The 24,380-nt window shown below is 34.4% G+C and overlaps 3 protein-coding genes and 1 long non-coding RNA gene across 6 annotated transcripts; all 4 read right to left on the minus strand.

Annotated features, from left to right (window-relative positions):
- Positions 1-1,600: 1,600 nt before the first annotated feature.
- On the minus strand, positions 1,601-6,519 carry LOC148266158 (hyccin). The gene is made up of 2 exons (XM_088219237.1): positions 6,249-6,519; positions 1,601-4,141 (listed from the first exon to the last, which is right to left on the minus strand). The coding sequence occupies exon 2, from the start codon at positions 2,786-2,788 to the stop codon at positions 1,703-1,705; it is 1,086 nt and encodes a 361-aa protein (XP_088075363.1). The 5' UTR covers positions 2,789-4,141; positions 6,249-6,519; the 3' UTR covers positions 1,601-1,702.
- A 2,956-nt stretch (positions 6,520-9,475) lies between these two features.
- Positions 9,476-13,883, minus strand: SSL3 (strictosidine synthase-like 3). The gene is made up of 4 exons (XM_022036971.2): positions 13,225-13,883; positions 11,849-12,124; positions 10,583-10,750; positions 9,476-10,126 (listed from the first exon to the last, which is right to left on the minus strand). Exons 1-4 carry the CDS (start codon positions 13,551-13,553, stop codon positions 9,724-9,726), a joined length of 1,176 nt encoding a protein of 391 aa, XP_021892663.1. The 5' UTR covers positions 13,554-13,883; the 3' UTR covers positions 9,476-9,723.
- Positions 13,884-14,258: 375 nt separating this feature from the next.
- On the minus strand, positions 14,259-23,920 carry LOC110810684 (Glyceraldehyde-3-phosphate dehydrogenase-like family protein). Of its 3 annotated transcripts, none has more exons than XM_022036923.2 (12): positions 23,729-23,919; positions 23,358-23,508; positions 23,196-23,273; positions 22,597-22,712; positions 21,848-21,901; positions 21,421-21,508; positions 21,217-21,309; positions 17,487-17,527; positions 16,855-16,908; positions 16,533-16,696; positions 15,431-15,500; positions 14,259-14,527 (listed from the first exon to the last, which is right to left on the minus strand). In XM_022036923.2, exons 1-12 carry the CDS (start codon positions 23,822-23,824, stop codon positions 14,402-14,404), a joined length of 1,131 nt encoding a protein of 376 aa, XP_021892615.2. In that variant the 5' UTR covers positions 23,825-23,919; the 3' UTR covers positions 14,259-14,401. The 3 variants fall into 3 exon arrangements, 2 of the variants coding, with proteins under 2 accessions (XP_021892615.2, XP_088075364.1); XM_088219238.1 differs by having other exon boundaries at positions 23,358-23,450; positions 23,729-23,904; XR_015818912.1 differs by having other exon boundaries at positions 14,449-14,527; positions 15,431-15,588; positions 23,729-23,920.
- Positions 19,509-21,210, minus strand: LOC148266159 (uncharacterized). The gene is made up of 2 exons (XR_015818913.1): positions 20,277-21,210; positions 19,509-20,059 (listed from the first exon to the last, which is right to left on the minus strand). It is a non-coding gene; the product is annotated as an uncharacterized LOC148266159 (long non-coding RNA).
- Positions 23,921-24,380: the final 460 nt, after the last annotated feature.

The raw sequence follows: 24,380 nt of genomic DNA on the forward strand, positions 1-24,380 counted from the left end.
TCCCATACATACACACGCTCACTGTTCCCTAACCTTCTTCCCAATTCCCTTTCTCTTCCGCTCACTTCACCCCTTGCAACTTTAACTCTTTCCAACCACTCCCGCTCTCAGTCCCTCTCTTCCCTCATCTCTATGTTCCTCGTCTCACAACACTCCTCTCTCTATCACTATCACCCACTCTATGCCCTACACGACCATCAGCAACCGTTCCCTACGTCCCTTCCTGCCTCCCTCTCTCTCTCGGCATTTCGCCTCCCATTCTCCCGTACGTATTCCGTTTCTCCCCACTCACCCTTCCTGTACTAGTTCACCTCTCCTTCCCACGGATTCCCTTACACCTCTTCACTCCCCGTCCTACTCCCACTTTCCCGTAACAGAAATTCTTCCTTCATTCTCTTATTCCTTCTGTCACCTACTTCCTCTTCTAGTTCCTTACACTATCTCGACAACACAGTCCCCGTACCTATTGACCTCTCCTCCCACGACTTCCTCTACTTCTCTTCATTCACAGTCCTAATCAAACCTTTCTGTCACTTACCACCTCTCTCTGCTTTCCTATTCCATCGAGCACCTATTTCCTATTTTAATTTTCTTCATTGTCTAGACATCGTTTCATAATTTACAGAATCAAATCCGCATTACACCATCATCCTATGTTTGAAATTTAAATTCACCATACCTCCGGTCTCTATAGTTTTCCGCACCTTCATAGCTCACTCCGTCGCCTTACTCGTCTCCTACTTCTCCCGCTCTCTCTTCTCGTCCCTTCCTTCTCTGACTTCTCTCTCTCGAATCTTCTATCACCCGCCTCCTCCTTCCCTTTCCGATTCTCCCTTTTCTTTCTTGCTCCATTTTCTCTTTTCTTTATTTTTTCTTTTTCTTCCTCTTATTTATACCCCAGCTACTATTCATCCTGGCCGTTCATCCCATCCCACCATCTACACTCATTTCAGCCGTCTATTCCCTCTCACAAACCACACCTATTCTAACTGCCATCCCATCTCCCAAACGACACCGTTCACCCCACTCCCTCTCCCATATAGATATATATATATATATTATTGTTATTATTACTACCATTTTTTTTCCAACCCAAACTCAGTTACTACAAAGATCTAATTCAAATGGAATTAAAAATTTTTTGTTGTAAAATACATATAAAATCCAATTAGGACTATGGTAACTTAAAATAAATAAATCATATTGTATTATAATTATTTGTTTTCTTTACATAATTTCCTAATTAGTTTGTCATTTATTTTTAATTTAATTAATAATTTTATGTATACTTTTAATAAATAGAAGAAGTAAAAAATTTAATAAGATAATTAATTTGGAAAAAGAAAAAAAAAACTTATTCTCTCGTACCTTATACTTTCTCTTACTTTTTGTATTTTTATTATATTATTATTTTAATTTTTTTGAAAAAAAAATATTATTATAAATTTTTTATTTACAACTAAATATATATATATATATTAATAATTATCAATAACAATATAATTAATAATCTATCAACTCTTAACAATAACATGCACTCAATTTGCGTTCTCATAAATGAAATAATTGATATCTAACAATTCAAAGTTAAGAAGAACAATGAAAGAAAGATCAAACTCCACTAAAATTCCACTTAACATGTGTAAAATTCAGAAACAAAAACAAAAATCTGTATATATATATATATATATGTGTATATATATCAAATGGTGATGAGAGCAGTGTCTGGAATCTCTGTATAATCAATATCATTCTTAGAGTTCAAAGTCAACTTAGCAAGCTTAAGAAGACTCTCTGTAGCCAAAATAGCTTTTGGATTTATATCATGCAAAAACCTTCTGTACAAACTCCGACAAGCTCCACTCGCCGCTTCGAACAGAATCGGGTTACTATTCGGACCCAGAAGACAATGCCCTAAAATTCTCAGAACAGGTTGCAGAAGCTCCCATGGTAGATGAATCATCCCCTCTTTCCCGACTCTAAGTTTCCCACTAACACTTTCTTCCCCACCGTGATCACTTTCTTTCTGTACCTCATTATCCTGACCCGACCAGATCTGACAGAATTCGCAGAAATCCATTTTCGATCCGACTGGCATCTGGGAAAGCTTTGTGTAGTACAATTCTAACGCGACTCCGACGATTCTCGCTCTCCTGGTGGATCTCACCGTGCCGTGGGGCTCGAGAGAGGAAGAGATGACGGCGATGTTGAGATCTGTTGAGTTGTTGTTGAATGGGGTTTTGGATTCGTGGTAAATGCTAGGGTGAGATAAGTCCGGGACGTTGACGGTGAGGGATTGGCCGGCGCGTGCGTTTGTCTCGTGTGCGTAGAGTGCGAGGAGGACGGCTTCGAAGCCGGCTTGGGGTCTGCGGAGAGGGACGCGGGAGAGGTAGAGGCCGGCGATGATTGGGACGAATCGGAGGACGACGAGCTGGAGATCTGGATCGGTGGATTGGAAGGTGTCGTAGAGCCAGCGACAAAGGTTGTTGTCGCCGGCGCCGGAGTCGGGGAGTCGGAGGAGGGAGGAGATTTGGGAAGAGACGTCCGGGTGGTGGAGGAGAGAGAAGGAGAGTTCTTGTGTGGAGGATGTCGTGGAGGAGAGAGAGGGAGGGATTGTGGTGAGGATGGTGGAGAGGGTTTGAATAGCGTTTTGGACTCTGGTGACCGGAGTTGATTCGCCACCGGCGAAAGTTGTGGTGGTTCCGGTGGTGGTGGTGATGCAGGAGGAAGGAGAGGTGGGTTCAGTGGTGTCGGAGTCTTCTGAGGAGGTGGTGGGGTCGTCTGACATTGTGCGTGTAAAATTGTTGTGTAAATGTGTATGTTGTGTACGATTATTGTTGTGTGAAGGTGTTGTGTAAAATTGTTGTGCTGATGGGTTAATGGAGAACGGGAAGCGGAAAAATAGGATCTCCTTTTTCACTTGCCAAAAATAATACAGTTATTGCCGTTAACGACGGCCTGCTTACACGTGTACATATATATACATATACACGTATATGTATGAATGTGTATATATACACACACACACACAAGTATATATACGGATATATGCAAATATGTATGTTAGTAGCCAAAAATAAGACAGTTATTGCCGTGAACGGCGGCACCACGGAATTCTTATACATGTGTATTACATATACAAATATATGTACGGATGTATATATATACACTTGTATATATGCATATATATGTATATATGTACGATAGTAGCAAAATGTAAGACAATTATTCCCTTACTTATATATACATACACGCGTATATCAATGGATGTATATATATACACATTTGTATGGATGTATCTATATACAGGATGTATGTATATATTAAGTTAGTAGCCAAAAATAAGACAGTCATTGCCGTTAATGGCACACCACGCAATGCTTATACATGTACATATATACATACATTCATATATATGTATATATTACATGATTAATTGCTTATATGGATGTGTACATATATACCCAATATATATGGATGCATGTATATATACACATATATTATACAATTTATGTATATACTTACGTTAGTAAACAAAAATAAGACAGTTATTGACTTCATCAGCCGAGCCACGCAATGCTTATACATATATGCAATACTTATACATATATATATATATATGCGTGTATATATATAGATGAATGTATGTATGTATATGTTAGTAGCCAAAAAATAAGACAATTATTGCGGTTAATGTCACACCACATAATGCTTATAAATATATACACATACACTTGTTGTAACAACCCCAGTTTTCTTAGGCGGATGTTATACCAATCAGACCTGCAAGACTTATTCACGTTCTTTTCAATAAATAACACATCAAATCTCTAAGACATCAACTTTGTATAATTTTTTTTTTTTTTTTTCAATTCCGTTCGAAACTCAAGTATATATAAATATACCCGTGTACGTTGATTCTCGTTTACTTTATTTACCACGTCAAACCAGATTATCGAGTATCAATAACGAAAGTATAAGAAGTCTCATCTAAATAAGACGTGTAGATATGTCACGATATCATACAATTTCATACTATGCTCCAAACCAAAGATTATTTACTCTATGGCACGTCTTGCTTGTCCCTAAGTCCGAGCAGACGCTTCTTGTATATCAAACTCTTGCTCTTGTTTTACCCGCTCTGTAATATATAACATGTAATGAGTTACACAATCTGAGAAGTAAAATTCGAAATTCACATTAAAAAAAATAGAAAATTTACGTCTAAATTTTCGGTACCAGGCATTATCCAACCTAACCATTTCCCTTTCCCTTCTCTCGCTGCCACTGATCATATACATAGTTCGTGTATACAGCTTATCAGACCCTAACCCACTGAACAGACGCTTCTTGTATATCAAACTCCTGTTCTTGTTTTACCGGCTTTGTAATATATAACATGTAATGAGTTACATAACCCGAAAAGTAAAATTCGAAATTCATATTAAAACAAATAGAAAATTTATGTCTAACTTTTCGGTACCGGGCATTATCCAACCTAACCATTTCCCTTTCCCTTCTCTCGCTGCCACTGATCATATACATAGTTCGTGTATACAGCTTATCAGACCCTAACCCACTACAACAAGTTTTCGCGCTGCGCTGCTTACTCCTAATTTCTCTCGTAAAAAGTCATCTATTCACAGTCATATACCTCCATATGCCTTTCCTTAATTCTTCCCAAATTAATCTACCTTTAAATCTATTTTCCTTCCACCAGAACTTGCCCAGTATCTTACTCTAACCTCCACTGTAAATCTCTCCTCAAACTTCCCAAGCTTGCCCAACAGAGCCCCACTGTCGGTCGAGGTATTCAGAACACTCTCGCCAAACTCCTTACGTCTCTCACTTTAGTTCAGCCCATACTTCCCTCGAACTAGCTTCCCTCTTGACATATTTACAACCTTACCACGGCTCCTAAGCCACTAGATATTCACCCCCTCACCAGTTACAGACATCAGATATACTAAGGTTTCAAACAGAAAGGAAAAGAGGAAAGTGATCAAACGTAAGAAGAAAGAATAAAACAAATAAATAATTAGTTCCCGAGGCATCAACCCCTCGACCCAACCACTGGGCCACAACAGACTTCCATATTCCCCCCATCTCTGGATCACAGAACCACAACTATAACAGTTACCCACCAACAGCATATCAACGCCAATCACACACTCGGGCACCGACCCCTCGACCCAATGTTAGGCCCTTATTCCTTCACCTCTGGATCACAGAATGATAATTATTTTGATTGCCCCCAATGATATATCAACGCCAATCACGTACTCGAGCATTGCCCCCTCGACCCAACCACTGGGCCACAACAGACTCCCATATTCCCCCCATCTCTGGATCACAGAGCCACAACTATTACAATTACCCACCAACAGCATATCAACGCCAATCACACACTCGGGCACCGACCCCTCGACCCAATGTTAGGCCCTTATTCCTTCACCTCTGGATCACAGAACGATAATTATTTCAATTACCCCCAACGGCATATCAATGCCAATCGCGTACTCGGGCATTGCCCCCTCGACCCAACCACAAGGCCACAACAGACTCCCACATTCCCCCCATCTCTGGATCACAGAACCACAACTATTTCGATTGCCCCCAACGACATGTCAATGCCAATCACACACTCGGGCACCGACCCCTCGACCCAGCATTGGGTCTGCTGTATGGAAATTCTTACACCATTTAAGCACAACAAACACATGGTTACAATAAACCTAATTACTGTAAAGTAAACATGAGCTTTAATTCGCATTAACAGTATGAGGATAACCAAGCCTGTCTAAACGACAAGCAATTATGTATATACATATCGACGCACATCCCTGTCTAAACAGTATTCACCAAGCAATTATATATATATATATATATATATCGACGCACATCTCAATTTTCCTCTTCCCCCTCTCTTCTCTTAATCGGTTCGGTTAGCCATTTTTCTTTTCTCTCTATGTCCAGGCTTCATTAATCATATAATTTTTCCCATGTTCAACAACTTTCTAAACCCATCCAATAAAAATCCCCCAGTTCCGAGCCCCTTCTCCCCAACTTTTACTCCGTTCCTCTCTTCTTTCTTCTCTGTTATTATTATCAATTTTAACACAATTATTTACGCCTCCCAGATCTTACTCCCGAATCCGTTCCGTATCACTCCGAACACAAACGAAGAAATCACAAAGAACTTAGCATATAAAATTCTACTCCAGCCGTGAAGACCAAATGATACTTACCTCTCGGATCTGTGTAACGATGATTCAACGCGATCTCTCCTTCCTCTCCCCGCGTCAACAATGGTGTTATGGTAAGTTCGCTTACTGTTCACCCTCCCCCTTCGATCTCACCGTTTCCTCTAATTATCTTTCTTTCTATCTTTTCTCGCTTTCCCCTCTCTTTCTCTCTCCAACTCCGCCACTCTCCTTCTCCACTCAAGTTTCCTCTCCCCTCTTCGTACTAAGTTCACTTACTGCGTTACAGGTGTTGGGGTTGGGCCTATGGGTGTATATACTCGTGTATATATATGGATGTATCTATATATGTACGTTAATTAACGATTGATTGCAAAAAACTAAGACAGTCATTCCCGTTATATATACACACGAGTATAAATCGATGTATACATATATATGTATATATATATATATGGATGTATGTATATATGTACGTTAAACGACGATTGATTGCAAATAGATGAACCGTTACTTTTATTAAAAAAAATAATAATAATAATTAACAAGAACAAATATTCATAAAAATAAAATAATAATAATAAATAATTATTTGCTAATTAAACATAATTAATGCATAAAACGTAATTAATTAACAATAACAATGACATAAATTAACATGCGGTTTACACCAGCCTCCTTTTTTATTAGGACAACGCTTGCACTTCTGGTTGCATCTGTGATCATCAACTTTGGGCTTACATGGGCCCCACTGAGGATTATCGTTACAACATCGAACTTTTTCACCCGATACTCGTTGCGTATCTAAAAAAAATACTATTTGTAAAATTTAAAATTATATATTGTTAAATAAAATATAATAATTATAATTTTATGTATTATGTTTTATCCCATATATATATAATTAATGCACTTAATGAAAATATATTTTTTTAAAAATATATTTTCAAATTTTTGAATTTGTGTATTTTATTAATTAAATATTACTACAACTAAAATTTATTTATAAAAAATGAAATTAAATATTATCTATTTAAAAATTTATGAAATAATATATAACCCACAAATAAATATAATTTCTCAAAATTAATACATATAATAATATGTATAATTACATTAACAAATAACGAACTGTATAATATTCACATCATAAATATTTCTTATAGAAATTCAAAATTTTATAAAAACAATCGATAAAAAATCATTCTTAATTATTAATCAAAATTGGATCGGGTTTCGTAACGGGTGATCCACCCGATTAAATTTAACATGTTCATATAAAAAGATTGTTTGAAAAAAGAATTTCCCACAAAAAAAATAAGCTAAGGTGAATGTAAATATTTAAAACTCATACTTATATATCGATATTATAATATATGTATATATATATATATATATTATATAGAGAGATAGATAAGCGAAGAATTACCTATGCAAACAATAAGGAGATATAAGCAAACAAAAGAAACAACTTTTGTGTTTGCCATTTTTTTTTCCTTCAATTTCTTCTCAAAACTTGTATATGTCTTCTCCTTAAATTTCAAAGTGATTCAAAAACATGAAGTAAAAGTTTATATTTTATAATGATTTAAATTTCCTTAATTTCACACAAAATAAATTTAATTTTTTTACCAAAAATTGATTTTCCAAATTAGATTAATTCCAAAAAGTGAAAAAATACCAACCCAATATTTTAAATATTATTGTTTACCATATTTAAATTTATTAAAAAAATTAATAATTACCATGTTTAATTTCACATAAAATAAATTTAATTATTTTTACCAAAAATTGATTTTCCAAATTAGATTATTTCCAAAAAGTGAAAAAAATACCAACCCAATATTTTAAATATTATTTTTTACCATATTTAAATTTATTAAAAAAATTAATAATTACCATGTTTAATTTCACATAAAATAAATTTAATTTTTGTTTTACCAAAAATTGACTTTCCAAATTAAATTATTTCTAAAAAGTGAAAAAATACCAATCCAATATTTTAAATATTATTTTTTACCATATCTAAATTTATTAAAAAAATTAATAATTACCATGTTTAATTTCACATAAAATACATTTAATTTTTTTGTTAGCAAAAAGTGATTTTCCAAATTATCTGCCTATATTTTAAATATAATTTTTACCATATTTATATATTTTTAAAAATTAATAATTACCATTTAGACAATTTATAGAATGTTTAATATTTTATTTGCTATGATTTTACAATTCAAACAAGGAAAAAAATCTCCTAAATGGTAAAATAATATTTACCCATGTAAAATCAAAATCAACAGCTGTCTATGGTCAGTCTGACCCTCCAAAATAAAGGCCCAGTTTTTATAATATCTATATATATATATATGTATGTATATATTTAAAATAAAATAAATGCATGTATATATTATTAAAGATGAATAGAATCATACTATTAAAAAAAAAGAAATAAATTAGTATATTAAAGAGGAAGAAAATTATGATATTAAAGAAGAAGAAAATTATAATATTAAATAAGAAGAAAATTATGGCGTTAACAAAGAAAATGAAAAGAAATAAATTAAATTGTCTAATTTTTTTTGTTATCTTAATATATATATATATGTATATAAGATTATAATAATTAATGGAATATACATTAATAAAAAATTATTTATAATATATATATAATAATTACTGATTTGTATCGTTCGATTGTCTACATGGTCTCCTACGTTGAACCAATATCAGCGTGTTTATCACACAGCGTGTTCTAATTTATCGTGACTGCTGACGCAGCCGGAATATATGGCAATATAATTTTAAAATTTTTTCTTTTAAATACTCTTTTTATTTATAATTTTATTCATTTTTTTAGAATTATTTTTAATATTGTCTTTAATTTTATTTTTTAAAAAAATTTCATAAAATTAAATAAAAATAAAGATTTAATTATTTAAATATATAATTTTATTAATTAAAAATTTATGCCGGACTGATTTTTCGAACGCGAGTATTACATTTTTGCCCGTTGATATAATGTGCAGGCTGGGACTAATCTCAATTAGTAATTAAATTATTTAAGATAATAGTTAATTAGTTTGCTACTTTAATCAGTAATTATACTATTTAGTCAAAGCTCCATTCCTTTCATGTGAGTTTATAAATATATATATATATATATACCTTTTTTCATTTTATATAATTTACCAATAATTTATATATAAAGACAAAAATTAAACTAAAAATAACAAAAATCTCATGTAAAAATAAACAATTTACATTTAATTAAATTTAATAAAAAATTAAAATATATTATTTCAATTCTAAGTGAAATTTATTATGTCTTAATACAATTTATTTTCTACTAATTAAATTACTTAAGGAATTGCAATGAATTCCTCATAAATTTTCTAAAATTTGTTCTAAAAATAACCTAACATAACTTAACAAAAGCTAAGCTGTAGCTGTTTGAACATGGAGATACAGTCTTTATATCTAGCATGAATTGATGAAGAGACAAACACAGCCTTTTTTCATCTCAAGCCAAGTTATAAACTGCAACAAAGGGCATAAGAACACTTCCCATCCACAGCTTCCCGTCCCTCTCTTCTACTTCGCTAACCGCTTTCACGACCTTCCCTTGCCTATCCTCGAGGATCTGCATCAGTTTTCCTTCCTCGTTATATTTAACTACAATTCCGTGAGGCCAGCCTCCGATGTGAATCATAAATTGAATCTGTGCTGATATCGGTAACTTAAGCACCCATGTTCTTAGTTTTGGATAACGAGCACATAAGTGAGTGTACAGGTTGCGATGACAGTGGACTGCTACCCAAAATTCACCCTTTTCGTTTGTTCGGACATTGTCGGGAAATCCATGTAATATAGCAAACACTTCTGAAGTTCCAGCTTTCTCACCTTTCAACCAATACCTTCGTAACCTGCATCCATAGAAGTTGTAGGAAAAAAGTAACAAGAAGCTGAATTATTCAAAGATGATTTACGAAAATTTCCCCGAGGATCTTGCACATGGTCCCGGGATAGTAGGTAATGATCAGAAAGAGCAATGGAACAGAATTATTGCAAAAGAATGGACTTTCAGAAATGTCAATTATGTAAATTTGCACATTCCAACATTCAATTATTTCATATAAAAACCCAAAGCAGCAGTTATTTTTGTCAGGAGTCAAGACAAACTCTAGGAGTCTTTATTTCTTGATTTCAAATGCTGAGTCTATTGAAGTTAAAAACATTGGCGAAGCCGCAATTGGAAATCAAAGTAGTGAACAATAGATCTTAGTTACGTATGCCTCACGTTGAAGGGTAGAAATAATCGGCCAATGACCCTAAAAATGGAGGAACTTATAACAAGTTTCGTGTAAAAGAAACAATTGTACCTGCCAATAGATCCTTCACAAAAGACCAAGAAAGAGCCATCCTTGCTTAGGGACACACCATTTGGAAATTGAAGATTCCTTACAAGGACAGTGGTTTTCTTTGTGTTTGGATCATACTTCAGTACTCTCCCACTGTCATCTCCAGAGAAAACCAACTGTAGGAAGTTCCTGGAAGACGTTACAGTATCAGAAGAGTTAAGATTAGTAGATCATCCATAGTATAGTATTTCACAAAGGGAAAAAGGGTAAAAGACAATAAATTGTCTAATACCTAAGTGATTGAATAAAAAACTGAATAGTACTTCTGATATAGGGAGAGATCAATTCCCCAAGGTATCCCCAATCTCTCCCTACATCAACTTCTCTCAGCATCTGACAATTATACTCTTTTGGAACTCGGAGGTCTTCTAAACCCACTAAAGAATATGATAAATTTGTACAAAAGATTTTTGTAAGAATTAGAAAAGAACATGGTTTAAAAACCTTTGATCTTAGGCAATATGTCAAATCAAGTAAAATCAGGTAGAGATCAAGAAATAGGAGCGAAAATTTTGGCTGAGAATCCAATATTTAGCAGTGGAAAAAATCAAAGCAGAAGGAGCAAGGAGATTCAAACTCGTTATAGAAAATCATAAACATAATCTGGTGTCCTCCAAAATCTTGGAACTTTTATTTGCTAACCCAAAATGTAGGTGATTCTTTCTTCAAAGGTTTTCTTTCTTAAAGCCCAATTGATAGAAAAAAAAAAAGAAGCTATTTAACTTTGCTAATGTTAGGATACTCAATTCAATTATTTAATACTCTTCTTTTATATGTGTACGTCAGAGGAGATGGTGAGAAAAAGCCATTCAGATGATACACCCAACAATTCCAAGCAGATGGCTTCAATTGGAACCAATGGTTGCTGTGTCTTTTGTGAAAAGGAGGAAGAATGACGCAAGAAAAATTTGCAGAGTTTGCCCTGCAAAAACCGCCAAAACAACAAAGAGAAAGTCCAAGAGGCAAGTGGTAAATTAGTTTCTCCTTTTTTTCCCCTCCCCAGAAAAACTTACAAGGGGCTAACTGATATATGGCCACCTAAGACTAGTATAAGGTGAGGGCATATTATGAGGACATGGAATTTTATGTTACTGTCAGATCTTATCGAACTGAGCAAGTTCCCTCAGCTTCTGAACATCGCCCAAATCATAGGTCCAAACAAATTCAACATATTGTCAGCATGTAAAAGAAATAGGAAAAAGAAAACAAAAACAATCAGAAGCCTACCTCCTCTGATATTTTGTGCTGCTATCTGTAAAGTAGACATTTCCTTCATCATCGAGGTCTAGATCATTGGTAAACCTCAGTGGCACACCTTCTGCCTCTGTTACAAGTGATGTTGCTACCCCACCTCCAGGCCCTACCTTCATCAGTCCAAGGTACGCATCTGCAATGTATAAGTCACCTGATTTCTTGTCAAATCGGAGTCCCAAAGGCCTGCCACAGATATGTTCATTCTTCAGGTAACCGAAAGGAGATGGCTTTGGATCACATAGTTCTGACCTGAAATATAAATTGTACACGAAAAAGAAAATTACATAGATATTTTTAGGACAGAAAACCACTAGTAAAAGAATTTCTCAGGGCATCAGTCAAAACAAAGACATCAATTTTTTCAGGCAAGCAGTTAAATAACTGTTTGGCAAAGATTTTTACTGGATTCTACTGCCATTGGAATAATTTCTATTACTCATTTACAATCTTCATGACAGCTTTTATTTTTATTTACAATAAAATGACACCAAACAGAAAAACATGAAATACTTGTTGAGAATTAATCATTATACAAAGTGAAATAATCAATCTGATTGTCATCTGAATGCATTTTTCGTTCTCCTCAACTATCGTTTACAGTATAACCCTCGTGGGTCTGGTGAACGGATGATTAGAAGTGGCAAGATTCATGATCAAACAACAATCATTGAGTTTCAATCTATAAAGCCCCATGCTTCTATTCACTTATCCAGATAATTAACATGCTACAGCACTATGCCAACTTCTGTTTTGGGTCTTTAGATTACGAATTCATCATCCTTTACCAATCAAAAAATCCTTTCCACCCTTATGATATTCCCCTGCTTCATCGTTTGACCTAAACCCCACTCATCTCCATCACTAATCACTAAAGCCAGACAAACAACAGCACCCCAGTATTATTTTTTTTTTGGAAATAAAAGGTGAGTACGTATATTAAGTAAATGGCACCAAGGGGGTGCCCCCATATACAAAAGTAATTACATGTCAATGAGCATATCTAAAATCGCTCAAAAGTCTAACAGCACAACCAAATATATCCAAAAACCGGTCATCCAATTCCCAACCAAAGCATAAGTCACTATATATACATACATATACATATACATATACATATATATATATATTATTATCCTGCTCAAAATTTTCAACAAGGGAAGACCAAGTTTCAGCGCCTCTGGAACAAATCCCAATACTCATTCAATAACCAAAACCCCAATTTTATTGTGGAAAATCACAGAAAACCACCATGGAGCGTTAAAGACCACAAACCCATTTCATAAGATTCACCCATTATCACTCAAACTAAATACCAACTCCCAAACACCATTATTAGAAACCAATTATACCTATTACTGGAAGTACAGGCAAAATCAGTCCACTTCTCGCCGTTCCAGAAAAGAATCCTTCCATCAGCAACACCAGTGTAAGGCCCACGACCAAGAGGATCAAATGCTACACTCTCAGGCCCTTGAACTTGGTTCAAAAACCTGATTTCTGATCTCTGAAGCAGATTCTGTCTGTCTCTCTCTTTAGGCACAATTGACCAGTCAGGCATGTCGATTTTGTAGGACACAAAATCGGGGAAACCCGATATAGCACTGTGATTAAATGGGTCTATGGCGCAGTACAATGCAAGGAGGAGAAAGAAAGCAGAGATTAGCCCTCTGGGTGTCATCTTCCTCAGCTATGGTACAAACAGAGAGTCAGTCTGCAACTGAGGGTTTATCAAAATTACAACCAGAGAGACTGAGTGGATCGAGAGAGAGAGATAAGAGAAGAGAATTAAAATAATGGGGAAGACGAGATTTGAGGAGAAGAAAAGAAGGGTAGGCAGGTTCATTTTTGGTTGGTGGGATGAGTAGAAGTTCTTCTGGTGAGACAAAGGTTGGCATTACACCATTAATTAGCATCTGCTTGACGTTGAGTTAACAGAAGAGGCAAAATAAATAATTTCATAAATAAAATTAATAAAAATCATATTTTCCTAATTTTTTTCAAAGAAGTTTATAAATTTAATCTTATAAATTAATTTTTTTTTTTTTTGGGAAAGTTGATATTGTGTTTAATTATATAATTTTATTAATTAATTTATATTTAATAAATATATAATTTATATGTGGGTAATTAAAAAAAAAAAAACCAATCCAATTTGTTAGTCCCAGGATCTAAAGGAACACTACTTTTTTTAGGGTTTACTTATTTAATATAAAGACAAATCATACTTTATAATTTAATTTAAATTTATATAACTCACTTTAATATTTCAAGATTCATAATTTAACCATTAATAGAAAATTTTACATTTGTAATTTGAACATGGATTATCACAATTTTAAAAAATAATAATAAACTATACTTTCTGTAATTAAAATTTTAAAAATAAAACTAAATAATATATGTATATATATATATTTTTCTATTCTCTTGCAACTCCCAAACATTCCCCAGCTCTTTTTCAGTTCTAAATCACTTATTAGGAAAGAACACCACCATGGTTTACCAAAAAGGACTCCAAGGCCTCTTTCATGGAAATAAATCCTGAATGTCAATAATATCTGCAAGAACACCGGCTGCCGTAGTATCGTTCCCGGCTCCAGCGCCTTGAATAACTAATGGCTGATCTTTATAACAACGACTGTACACTTCGAGCTGCATTAACGTTAAAAAAGAATATAATGGGTAAGTTTATCGTTTACATCTATTAACTTCACTAAAAATCACATAAAGAATAAATGAAGAAACCCGAGTTTAAGAATAAAGTCGCATGCATTGTAACCTCGTTGCAGGGGAAGTTGGGTGAAATGTTCACCTTCGTAACCTTTACTTTTGGTTAATGGATGGCCATCGAAACAAAATTAAGAATAATGCATCTCAAATTTTTCATTCCTTTCTCTCACCCTCCCCCAAAGGCAGCCTTGAAATATGACAAGGTTAGGAAAGTGAACTGTTTGTTACTCAAAATACATACAAGAAATTTAGATCTAACAGGCATATTCCATCATTAATAAATTAAATACAGTAAAGTTGAAGGAGATACGGGGTCCCATTGTGTTAATGCATGGAAATTTGTCCCAATTGGCATTTCCTAACATGTTGCCAACTAGCATCCTAAATGATAACAAATTGCAAACCACCACAGACCAAATATAACTAATATCAAAAGTCTATATAGCTATAAATGTCTCCTGTTCATTTTCCCTTGTTATTGCTATTCGATACCTTTATTTCAACCAAATGGTCCAACTGATGGGATGTTTAAACTAGAAATCTTTCCAATATAAACAGAGCTTCAAGCCTGTTTGTCTTGTCAAAGTGCACTGTCTTTGGGTTAGGATGTCCTAAGTCATTGCAGCTCATTCGATGCCCTAAAACTATCAACACAATTCAAGTGCATGTTCTTAAATAATCACGAGTCAAGTACCTCTTGATTTCTTAAAGAATGAACTTTGATATCAATTTTTACGTTGCAATAATCATCTTAGGTATGCTAATAGTTGCATTATGCAAAAATATAAACATTAGACAAAGAGATAAAGAAAGAAGGGAGCTTACAAGATTATCACTTCCTCTCAATCTTCCCAAAGGAGAATTTTTAGGGACCTCTTGAATGCCAACCTCACATCTGAAAAATAAAATAACATATCGTCCACCAGGTGCAGAACCCAAAGCATGTAAAATGTAGTGGTCCCATATCAAGGGATACTCTCAATCTATAAAAAGATCAACAGTAATGTATATATACAGCTCAATAGGAAATTTTATAAAATTGTGGAGTTCAATAAGGATTACGAGATTGTGCATTTCATTCATGTTTTATTTACTACTGCTCTATCTTCTCGATGAGCGTGTAAAGTTGTTTCTCTTGTTATTGGGTGTTTTTGCTATCTTGTGAACTTGCAGCTATTTCTGCTAGTTCTGGTCTCTCTCTTCTCTTTACCTCTACAGCTATCTTGGGTGGATTTTTCATCCTATCTCTACAGCATCAACAACAAAAAATTATCACACAGATCAGGATCACAAAACATGATCATAATCTGCAAGGAGAAAATGACCAATTGTTATTCCAATTTGCGTTTATGTGGCAGGCAGAGATTTAGATATCGTTCTTGAGTGAAAAGAAAATTGTTAGATGGGGAACCTTAATTAAAGAAACAGCATCTCTGACATTATTATGTTAGAATCATTGAAATGTTTGAATTTCCCAAGTGCAACCCAGATGGTAACAATTAAAAAATTCCATAAAATACATGCAAGCATCTCTATTTTCAGTGGTATAACACCGTACAAACAGAATTTTTATACACCATGACGTGATACACTTTTGAAGTAACTATGATGTGACAAATTTATATCCATGCATCTCTCGAAGATTTATATCCCTAGTAAGCTATTTGTTAACTTAAACAGGTTGTAGAATTGGATATCATTCAGCCTGAAGAGTATTTTATACACCCAGAAAAGAAAGAGAACCCAAAATCCATTCTTGTTGCACCAATAACAGTTTCATGACAAAATAAGAGATGGAGGATTAAAAAAATGCAAGAGTGATATAAATTGCATATCTACCACAAGAATGAATTTACTCACTAGGCATGTAAACATTATATACACACGTCAACATTTCGATCTTGTTTCAAAATAATGAGATGAATACCTTGATCCCTCAATGACAAAAACATAACGAAGCACATTCCCATTCAATGAAGCCTTTCCAACCCTCCCATGGATATCCTTGTCAAGCAGTGCAATCCTGCCGCCAAGGAAGTCTTCAACAGACATTGCATCAGGTCCCATTTCCTTAGGATACAAGCTCTCTACCTATATGACAGAAATAACTAACACCAGTTGAGGTGTCCAGATCTCCGGGTAATTGGTGAATTTTCCAGTGCATGAGTTCAAAAGTTAACTGAGGATTGTCGTTGTAGTGTATTTATTTAAACAAATATAATACTGGAAATGCAGGATCTAGCACTGACCTCTATGGTATCCAAGTTGATCTTCCTCCCAAGAAGTCGAGCAAGGATCAAAGCCTGTAAATATCCAGAAAGATCAACAAACAAAACAAGAACATTGCAAAAAAATTATAAGCAAGTTTATGTTCAGAAAGATTAAGAAACAACATAAAAACAATGCAAAATGTTAAATCTGTAAGATCATAAGACCATTCATCACTCTTAATTAGCCTTGTAACAGAACACAACTGTACATCTACCCATAGATGCGACTAAGTATGAGGACAAATAGAGTAATAGATCAAGGAACAATATTTATTAGATGATAGAGACATGTCAATTCCCATACTATACCAGCCAAAAAATGTCATGCATAAATATTAATTTCTCCAATTAATGCAAATTAAGAAAGTTCATCAGGTAAATGAATCCTCCACAGTCACAAGGTTTAACGATTATCTATCGAAGGAAAAGGCAAAACATAATCATGCAAGTGTATCATAGATATCTTGTATATTATCAAATAGTTAGCCTTAGGTGTATCGTAGATATATTGTATATTATCAAATAGTTAGCCTTAGCCTGCATGCATGAGGATTGCCAACAGGCACGTGCCCGTGCTGTGCATGTGTTTCTGCATGTGTATACATCCAAACCTTTCTAGCAACATCCATCCCACCGAGGTCATCACGTGGATCTGTAATGAAAAGAGGTGAGAAGCATCATGTCAGCAAGAATAGTTTTGGAGAAACCAAAGTTTATTTTCAGGAAAAACCATGGAAAATAGCAAAATCCAGCAGAAGATATAATTATTACAGAGATAAACCACATTCAAGTGTCAAACATGAACCACATCGTTTTCAATCCATTCAGGAATGTGAATACAAACCAACTAAGCACAAAAGAGGAGAGGAAAAAGAAATCTCCAACCAAACACGGAGGATGAGATGTCCTTTCTTTACTTCTCTTTTATTTTTTGCTTTAATGCACATGCTAATAGTATTACTTTACAAGAATGAAAATTTCACAAAAAGAAAACCCGGTACAAAGCACAAACGACTGATACAGCAAAACAGTCTCCAACAAGAAGAGCTACAAAACATTCAAAAAAAATGCCACAAATAAAAATTCACCAAAGTGAAACATAAAATAATTCTTTTCTGTCCCTCTAGTGCCCCATTTATCTTTAAAAGAACTCTTAGATTGATTGTACTGGTTTGAATTTAAAATGTAAACCTCAAACCAGTAAAGCAGCTTAAATTCAGGTCAGTGCAAAACTGGTCCATCAAAATGTAGTTCACCATTTTCGTGATTATTTCATCCCAATAGATTAATGATCTCATGTGGGACCATCTAGCTTAATAACACTGTATAGGATACGATAGAATTTGAAGAATCTACGGTGCAAAAACTGTAAGGGTAGAAAATAACCAGAAGGAGAAATAGCCTGAAGAAAGGAAAGAAGAAGAAATAGAGGTTTAAGTTGAAGAAATACAAGAGATGAGGAAGAAAAAGCAAAGAACAGAGAGAGAACAGAAAGGGAACAGGGAAAAAAATAGATTAGGTGTAAAACCTTAAGAAAAATTCATAAATCTAATAAAAAAGGTGAAAATATACAAATGTTCTTAACTAGGGTAAATTGGTTAAAAATCAGTTGAAGCTGATGTTTCAGCTTGGAAGGTTGGCGAGAGACTGACTAACCAGTTAACTGGCAATACAAATGTGCTCCATCAAGTGTATGGTGTCACTCAAGCACAAGATAAATAAAAGATCACTCCTATCTTTCTATCTCTTATTGTTTTACTAAATATAAGAAAATCAAATTTATCTGTAAAAGAAAAATAAACATAAACAAATGCACCATGGAGATATTGCATTGGGCGTGGTGGTGGGGAGTGGAATGTGATTGTGAATAGGAATCTTAGTGATTGGGAGGTGGAGGAGTATGGAGCCTTATTTCAGCTATTATCATCGATTCAGTTTCATGATGAGGGAGAACGTAAATTTCTCTGTTAGATCTTTTTATCAATTCTTGGTTGGCAACATGTGGAATAGACGTGATTACTTTCTTGCTACCCAGATCTGGAAAACTCTGGCTCCTCAAAGAATAGCCTTCTTTGCATGGGAAACTGGTAGGGAATGCATTCTAACTATTGATAAGCTGATGAAAAGGAGTAGAACTGTGGTGCATGGTTGTTACCTTTGTAAAAGAACCGCTGAGACATGTAACCATATTCTCCTTTGGTGCCCGTTGGCTTATGAAATGTGGACTATAGTGTATAATCTCCTTGGTATTAATTGGGTTATTGCTGGGTCGGTGAGAGAGGAACTGTAGGCTTGGAAGGAGTTATGTAAAAAGAAAAAAATTGTAAAGTTTATACCATTGACTATCTATTGGGTAATTTGGAAAGAACAAAATAATAGGGCTTTTGATGGTATAGAGGATGAGTGGGTAAAAATTAGGGATGGATGGTTTCATCTTTTTGGCTCATTGATTTTAGGTCATGATATATACAGGGTGGAAGATTTAATGTCAGTGAAATGATTACTACTATGTAAATATTTTTGTACATGGATGGCAGTCCCTTAGTGCCTCATAATATACTTTTATACTTTTTATTTCAAAAAAAGAAATATAGAGAGAGATTGCAAGTGAACTAGTGAAAATATCAACAAGGTGCCCAATATCTTTTTCATTGAAGAGGGAATGACCATTAAACAAATACTATTACTTCTGAAACCAAAGATCACTATTCTAGAAAAGTTAGGTACATGACCTCAAAAGCTCTTTTCTAATCCTTTCTCTCCATATAGTCAAAAAAATAGTAAGGAATAACCGCAACTACGTTCTTTTAGCTCTTGGCAACGCCAGTACCATTGCAAGGAAGCAGCTCTGCTGAGATAGAGCCACTCACCACCTAGTGGATGTTCAATAAACAAGATGCCAAATCCCATAGCCTTCTCCCTTTCACACACCATAGGGGAGATGGTTAGGGGATTCACTATCATGAAAACAAAGAGGCAAACAATTGATGACGATGCAACCTCTTCTCCTTAAGTTGTCCACATTCAAAATGAGTCTTGAGAAGGTCTCCCACACAAAAGGAGTAGGGCACCATCTCAGCCCCTTTAAGCTAAAAAAAGGGGATGCTGATTTGAACTAACTGAAAGGGGAATCTTTTAAATAAGATCCAGTGCCAGCACCTCCAACTCCAAAGATACCACCAACCTGTCAATGCAAGAGAAAGATACATTTTCACCCAACCTATATCATGTTCACTCATCACTGACCCGGAATGGGAAGATCCAATGTATTCAAGCTGTTAACAACTCTCCCTAATTCTCCAGAATATACTGCTGAAGAGCCTCTACTCAATTTCCTTCTTAAACATAACTGTTTATAAATCACCCCCAATGAACCAAGAAAGTTAATCAATGGTTCTTACCTCATCCACATCACTCCAAAGCAGATTCCTTTCAACTCAGTCCCTTTCCATACACACTAGTATCTGATGGCCAATAGTCAGACATAATAGTTTCAATAAGTAACTGGAACTCAAGAATCATTGGGTAGCAAGGATAATATTTCCAGTGAGTGATAATGTTTCTAATGATTACGAAATTAATGACTTTCTGAAAAAGACTGTTTTAGGATGCCCAATTTGCCTTTTCTTGAGTTGTTGGCTTGAAGCCATATTGACGAAGTAAAAGCTAGATGGCAAAGAGAGGCCTTTTTTGGAAGATGAGATAAGAAGTGAAGTTTGAGAACCTGGAGGTGGACAAAGTGCCTAATCCCAACAACTTCACAAAACCATTCTTCCGAAGCTTTAGTAACGTAATTAAGAGGGAGGGAGCTAAAAGGTTTCCCAAGAACTATGTAAATGAGAATATTAGGACTAGCATGAACTCTAAGTTTATCATTAATTCCTAAGAAGGACCTTCCTGTCGCTTTTCTCCTCTAATATCTAGAAGTTAAGTATAAATGCAGATAAAGGACTGTAAAAACAACGAAGTGCCTACTTATCTTTTTGGCCTGAAATCTATTGACAGATCTGTGAACATTTAATAGATGAAACAAGTTGCATAGGACTCAGGTCAAGGCAGAATTAGATTGAAAACAAAAAATTTTCCTTATATTTTTTGTGAAGGAAAAAGACAATCGTAGTTGAACCGTCATATATATGGCTAGAAAAATCGTAACAAAACCATTTCTATAATGAATTATTAATGTTATGATCTCTAATTTAATAATATCAAGGTCTCTATTTCTTAAGAGTGCAAATATATATCTAAGCATACATATATGCATGTCTGCTTCTTGATAGCCATAAGATTTACTTGCAAGAAAATCATTTCAAGCAAAAGTAATATATGACGTATAAAAACCTGGTTCAGTGAATCCCAGGCTTTTAGCCGCCTTGACGACTTGGCTTAATGGCTTTCCATCTTCAAGCTCACTCATTACATACCCCAATGTACCTGTTATGAATATGATCTATTAAACACAGTTTTAAAATGATATTCGCAATAGATGGCAGCAGTGCAGAAGTGTACATGGAGAATCAAGGCCTTAAAAAGAATCAACATTACCACTCATACTGCCAACAATTCGATGGACAGGGTCTCCTGATGAAAGTATGCGATTCAGTGATGATATGACAGGAAGGCCAGCACCAACCTATCAAGAATAAAGATCAAATAAGTAGAAAATACTTAAAAGAGTTTCACTGCAGTTACAGATAAATAATAAGACAATGCACCATCTTGGGCTAGTAATATCCCTTACTAAAAAGAGCCAAATTTCCAGGAGAGCTAGAATTAGATACTGTCACAAACATTAGTAAATCTCTGAAACCTATTTTGCCTCTGGTAACATTAAATTATTAACATTCTTTTATGACAATTGTTTCTCCTCTAAATTTACGTTCCTTATATGTTTGTCTCTTGTAGACTGGAGGTTACTTCAGAAATTCAGGAAAGAGAACTGTTAGCATCACCAAGAAACAACTAAACCTACAGTTGATTCATGCCGAATACGCCGTGCGTGTGAGATCAATTTATCATAATCTTCCTGCAATCAAACAGAAGGAAAAAGAAATATAGTGAAAGGCCTTCATGTGCATGAGGCACGCAAGAAACAAACTTAATGAACATGAGTGGTAAACAAAAGAAGATGGAAGATGGCATACTCGGAGACAGTAAATGAGAAAAATTCTTTACTCAGCCTAACATCCATATACATTCAGTTGATTGAGTTCATTAAATTCAATATGTTCATAGATTAAGTAAATTGGAAAATCTTATCAGCCATAGAAGTTCCATATCTAGGACAATCTTCAGTGATATCTAAAGCAGGTCCAATCAATAAAAACTGAATTTTTTTTGAAATAACAAAGTATAAAAATGTCATTAAGAATCAATAAATATTGATATAGCTGCAAGTAGGATAACCATAAATTTCACAACGAAGGAAATTCAGAAATGCCACAAAAATCAGTGGAATCAGATATTTTTATCACTATTGAAATTCCACAAGGAAAGTTTGCTTATCAGTTCCTTAAATACTTTCCAATCAGAAATGAACTAATTCACATTCGTCACACTACACAACTTATCTTGTGAATAACAAAAAATTGACAATCCCAAGACGCCCAAATATTCCTTCTCAGTTCAATGGCACTCAAATATTCCTTCTCAGTTCAATGTTCTTTTTAAAAAAAAAATAAAATATACAGCGTGATAAGGATGCTCACTAGCATATATTACCATCGAAGAAGTAAGAGGCTTCTTATTTGCAAGAACAATAAAACAACCCAAATCTACCCCCCTAGTTAGAACTTCAATAGTCTCGGAACTAGCTGAGCAATCTACTAAGGCCAAACCTGTTTCAAAAAGAAAAAACAAAAATAAACAATTTTCATTTAAGATAGAGATGATCAGTCAAATGCTTGACCATATCATATATGAAGCTTGAGTTAAAGTCACCCCAGGCAAATGCACAAACATACACCAAGAGAGCAACAGCTTTTCATTTATCTACCAACCAAAACTTTCATCACTTCAAAAATGGATTATGTAAATGCATAAATTTAATAAGAGTCTGTTTGGCCAAACATATACCAAGAGAGCAAAAGCTTCTCATTTATCCAGTCCCAGTAAATGCATGGAAGCATTTCGTTGGAAAAGACAAAAGAAACTTTTTTGGCTTATATAAGTTATCTACTTTGTTGGAAGTAGATAACTTATAAGCCAAATAAAAATGATATTATCAAACACATCTAAATCTATTTTTCTGGCCTATGTGCTTAGAAGCTAAAATACAAAAAGCAAAGCCAGACGGCCCCAAAGCAGTACAGAATACAAACCTGTTGATTTGCCCAGGACTTCGGCAATATCAATTATTTTGGTTCTTGATTCTGCGGCAATGAATACTTGGCATTCACCTTCATAAAAGGAAGAAAGAAGCATAAGTTAAAAAGAAGACTGCGATCAGTCCCAGCAACATAAGATGGAAATAGGAGAATCACCTGAACCAGAAAGAGTTGACAGACAAGCACCACTCGCCTTGATGCGGCAAACCTCCAATAAGAAATTATCATGTAACTCCATCTTAAGCACATCTGAAGGAACAACCAACGATTTACTGTCACACACTCCAACAACTCGCAGATGAACTCCCTACCACGCAGAAATGAAGTTATCAATGAAAAGACAGAGACACGCTCAAAATCAACTTGATTCACTTAATTTCCAACAAAGCCAACCCCTCGAAATCCATAAACATTGACTCATCCTACGAGCATTTACAATAAATTAAAACGGCTATATCTCCATTGGAGCTATGTAGAGACACTCGCCTAAATAACCAGAAAAATGAAATGCTCAAAGAGGAAGGTACCAATTTGGCGTGAAGAGATCGGCAAGAGACGATGTGATGGAGGAGCTGGCGGCCAACGCCTCCACAGCCCATCAGAATCAGAGAGATCCTCTTCATCGTTGATTCTGATTCTCTTGTTCTGGCTGTGGTTTCTCTTCTCTTCACTCTCTTTCTGAACTCTGTGACGTTTAAGAAGGGTTTGAAGGAAGAAGAAAAGCAAATAGTTTAAATATGATTATTACATTTTTTAATCTTTTGTCTTAATTTTTTATTTTTTTAAATAAATTATTTCTCTAACTTATATATTAAAATAAAATTATATTTAAAAATATTATTAATATATAAAAATTATGTTATCATAAGATAGTTTCCATATGGTTTAATTTTATAAAAAATCTTAGTAAAAATTAAATAAAATATATTTGAATAATATAAATTGAGAGATAAATAATACGTAAGTAAAAAAATATATCGCTAACGAGTCAAATTTCGACGATAATTATTTTATACAATAAATATTAGTTGATTTAATATAATTTTTTATTGGTATATATATAAATGATTACATGAATTTTACCTTTCATTTTTTACGTTCTATTTGAATAACTATAAAGATAATATATGTCGACATATATGTAATTGTATAAAGTAACTTTTTCATCTAATTTTATTG

This window comes from Carica papaya, chromosome 5 (assembly GCF_054855325.1).
Source record: "Carica papaya isolate Zhongbai chromosome 5, ASM5485532v1, whole genome shotgun sequence".
In the NCBI taxonomy this organism is placed as follows: Eukaryota; Viridiplantae; Streptophyta; class Magnoliopsida; order Brassicales; family Caricaceae; genus Carica; species Carica papaya.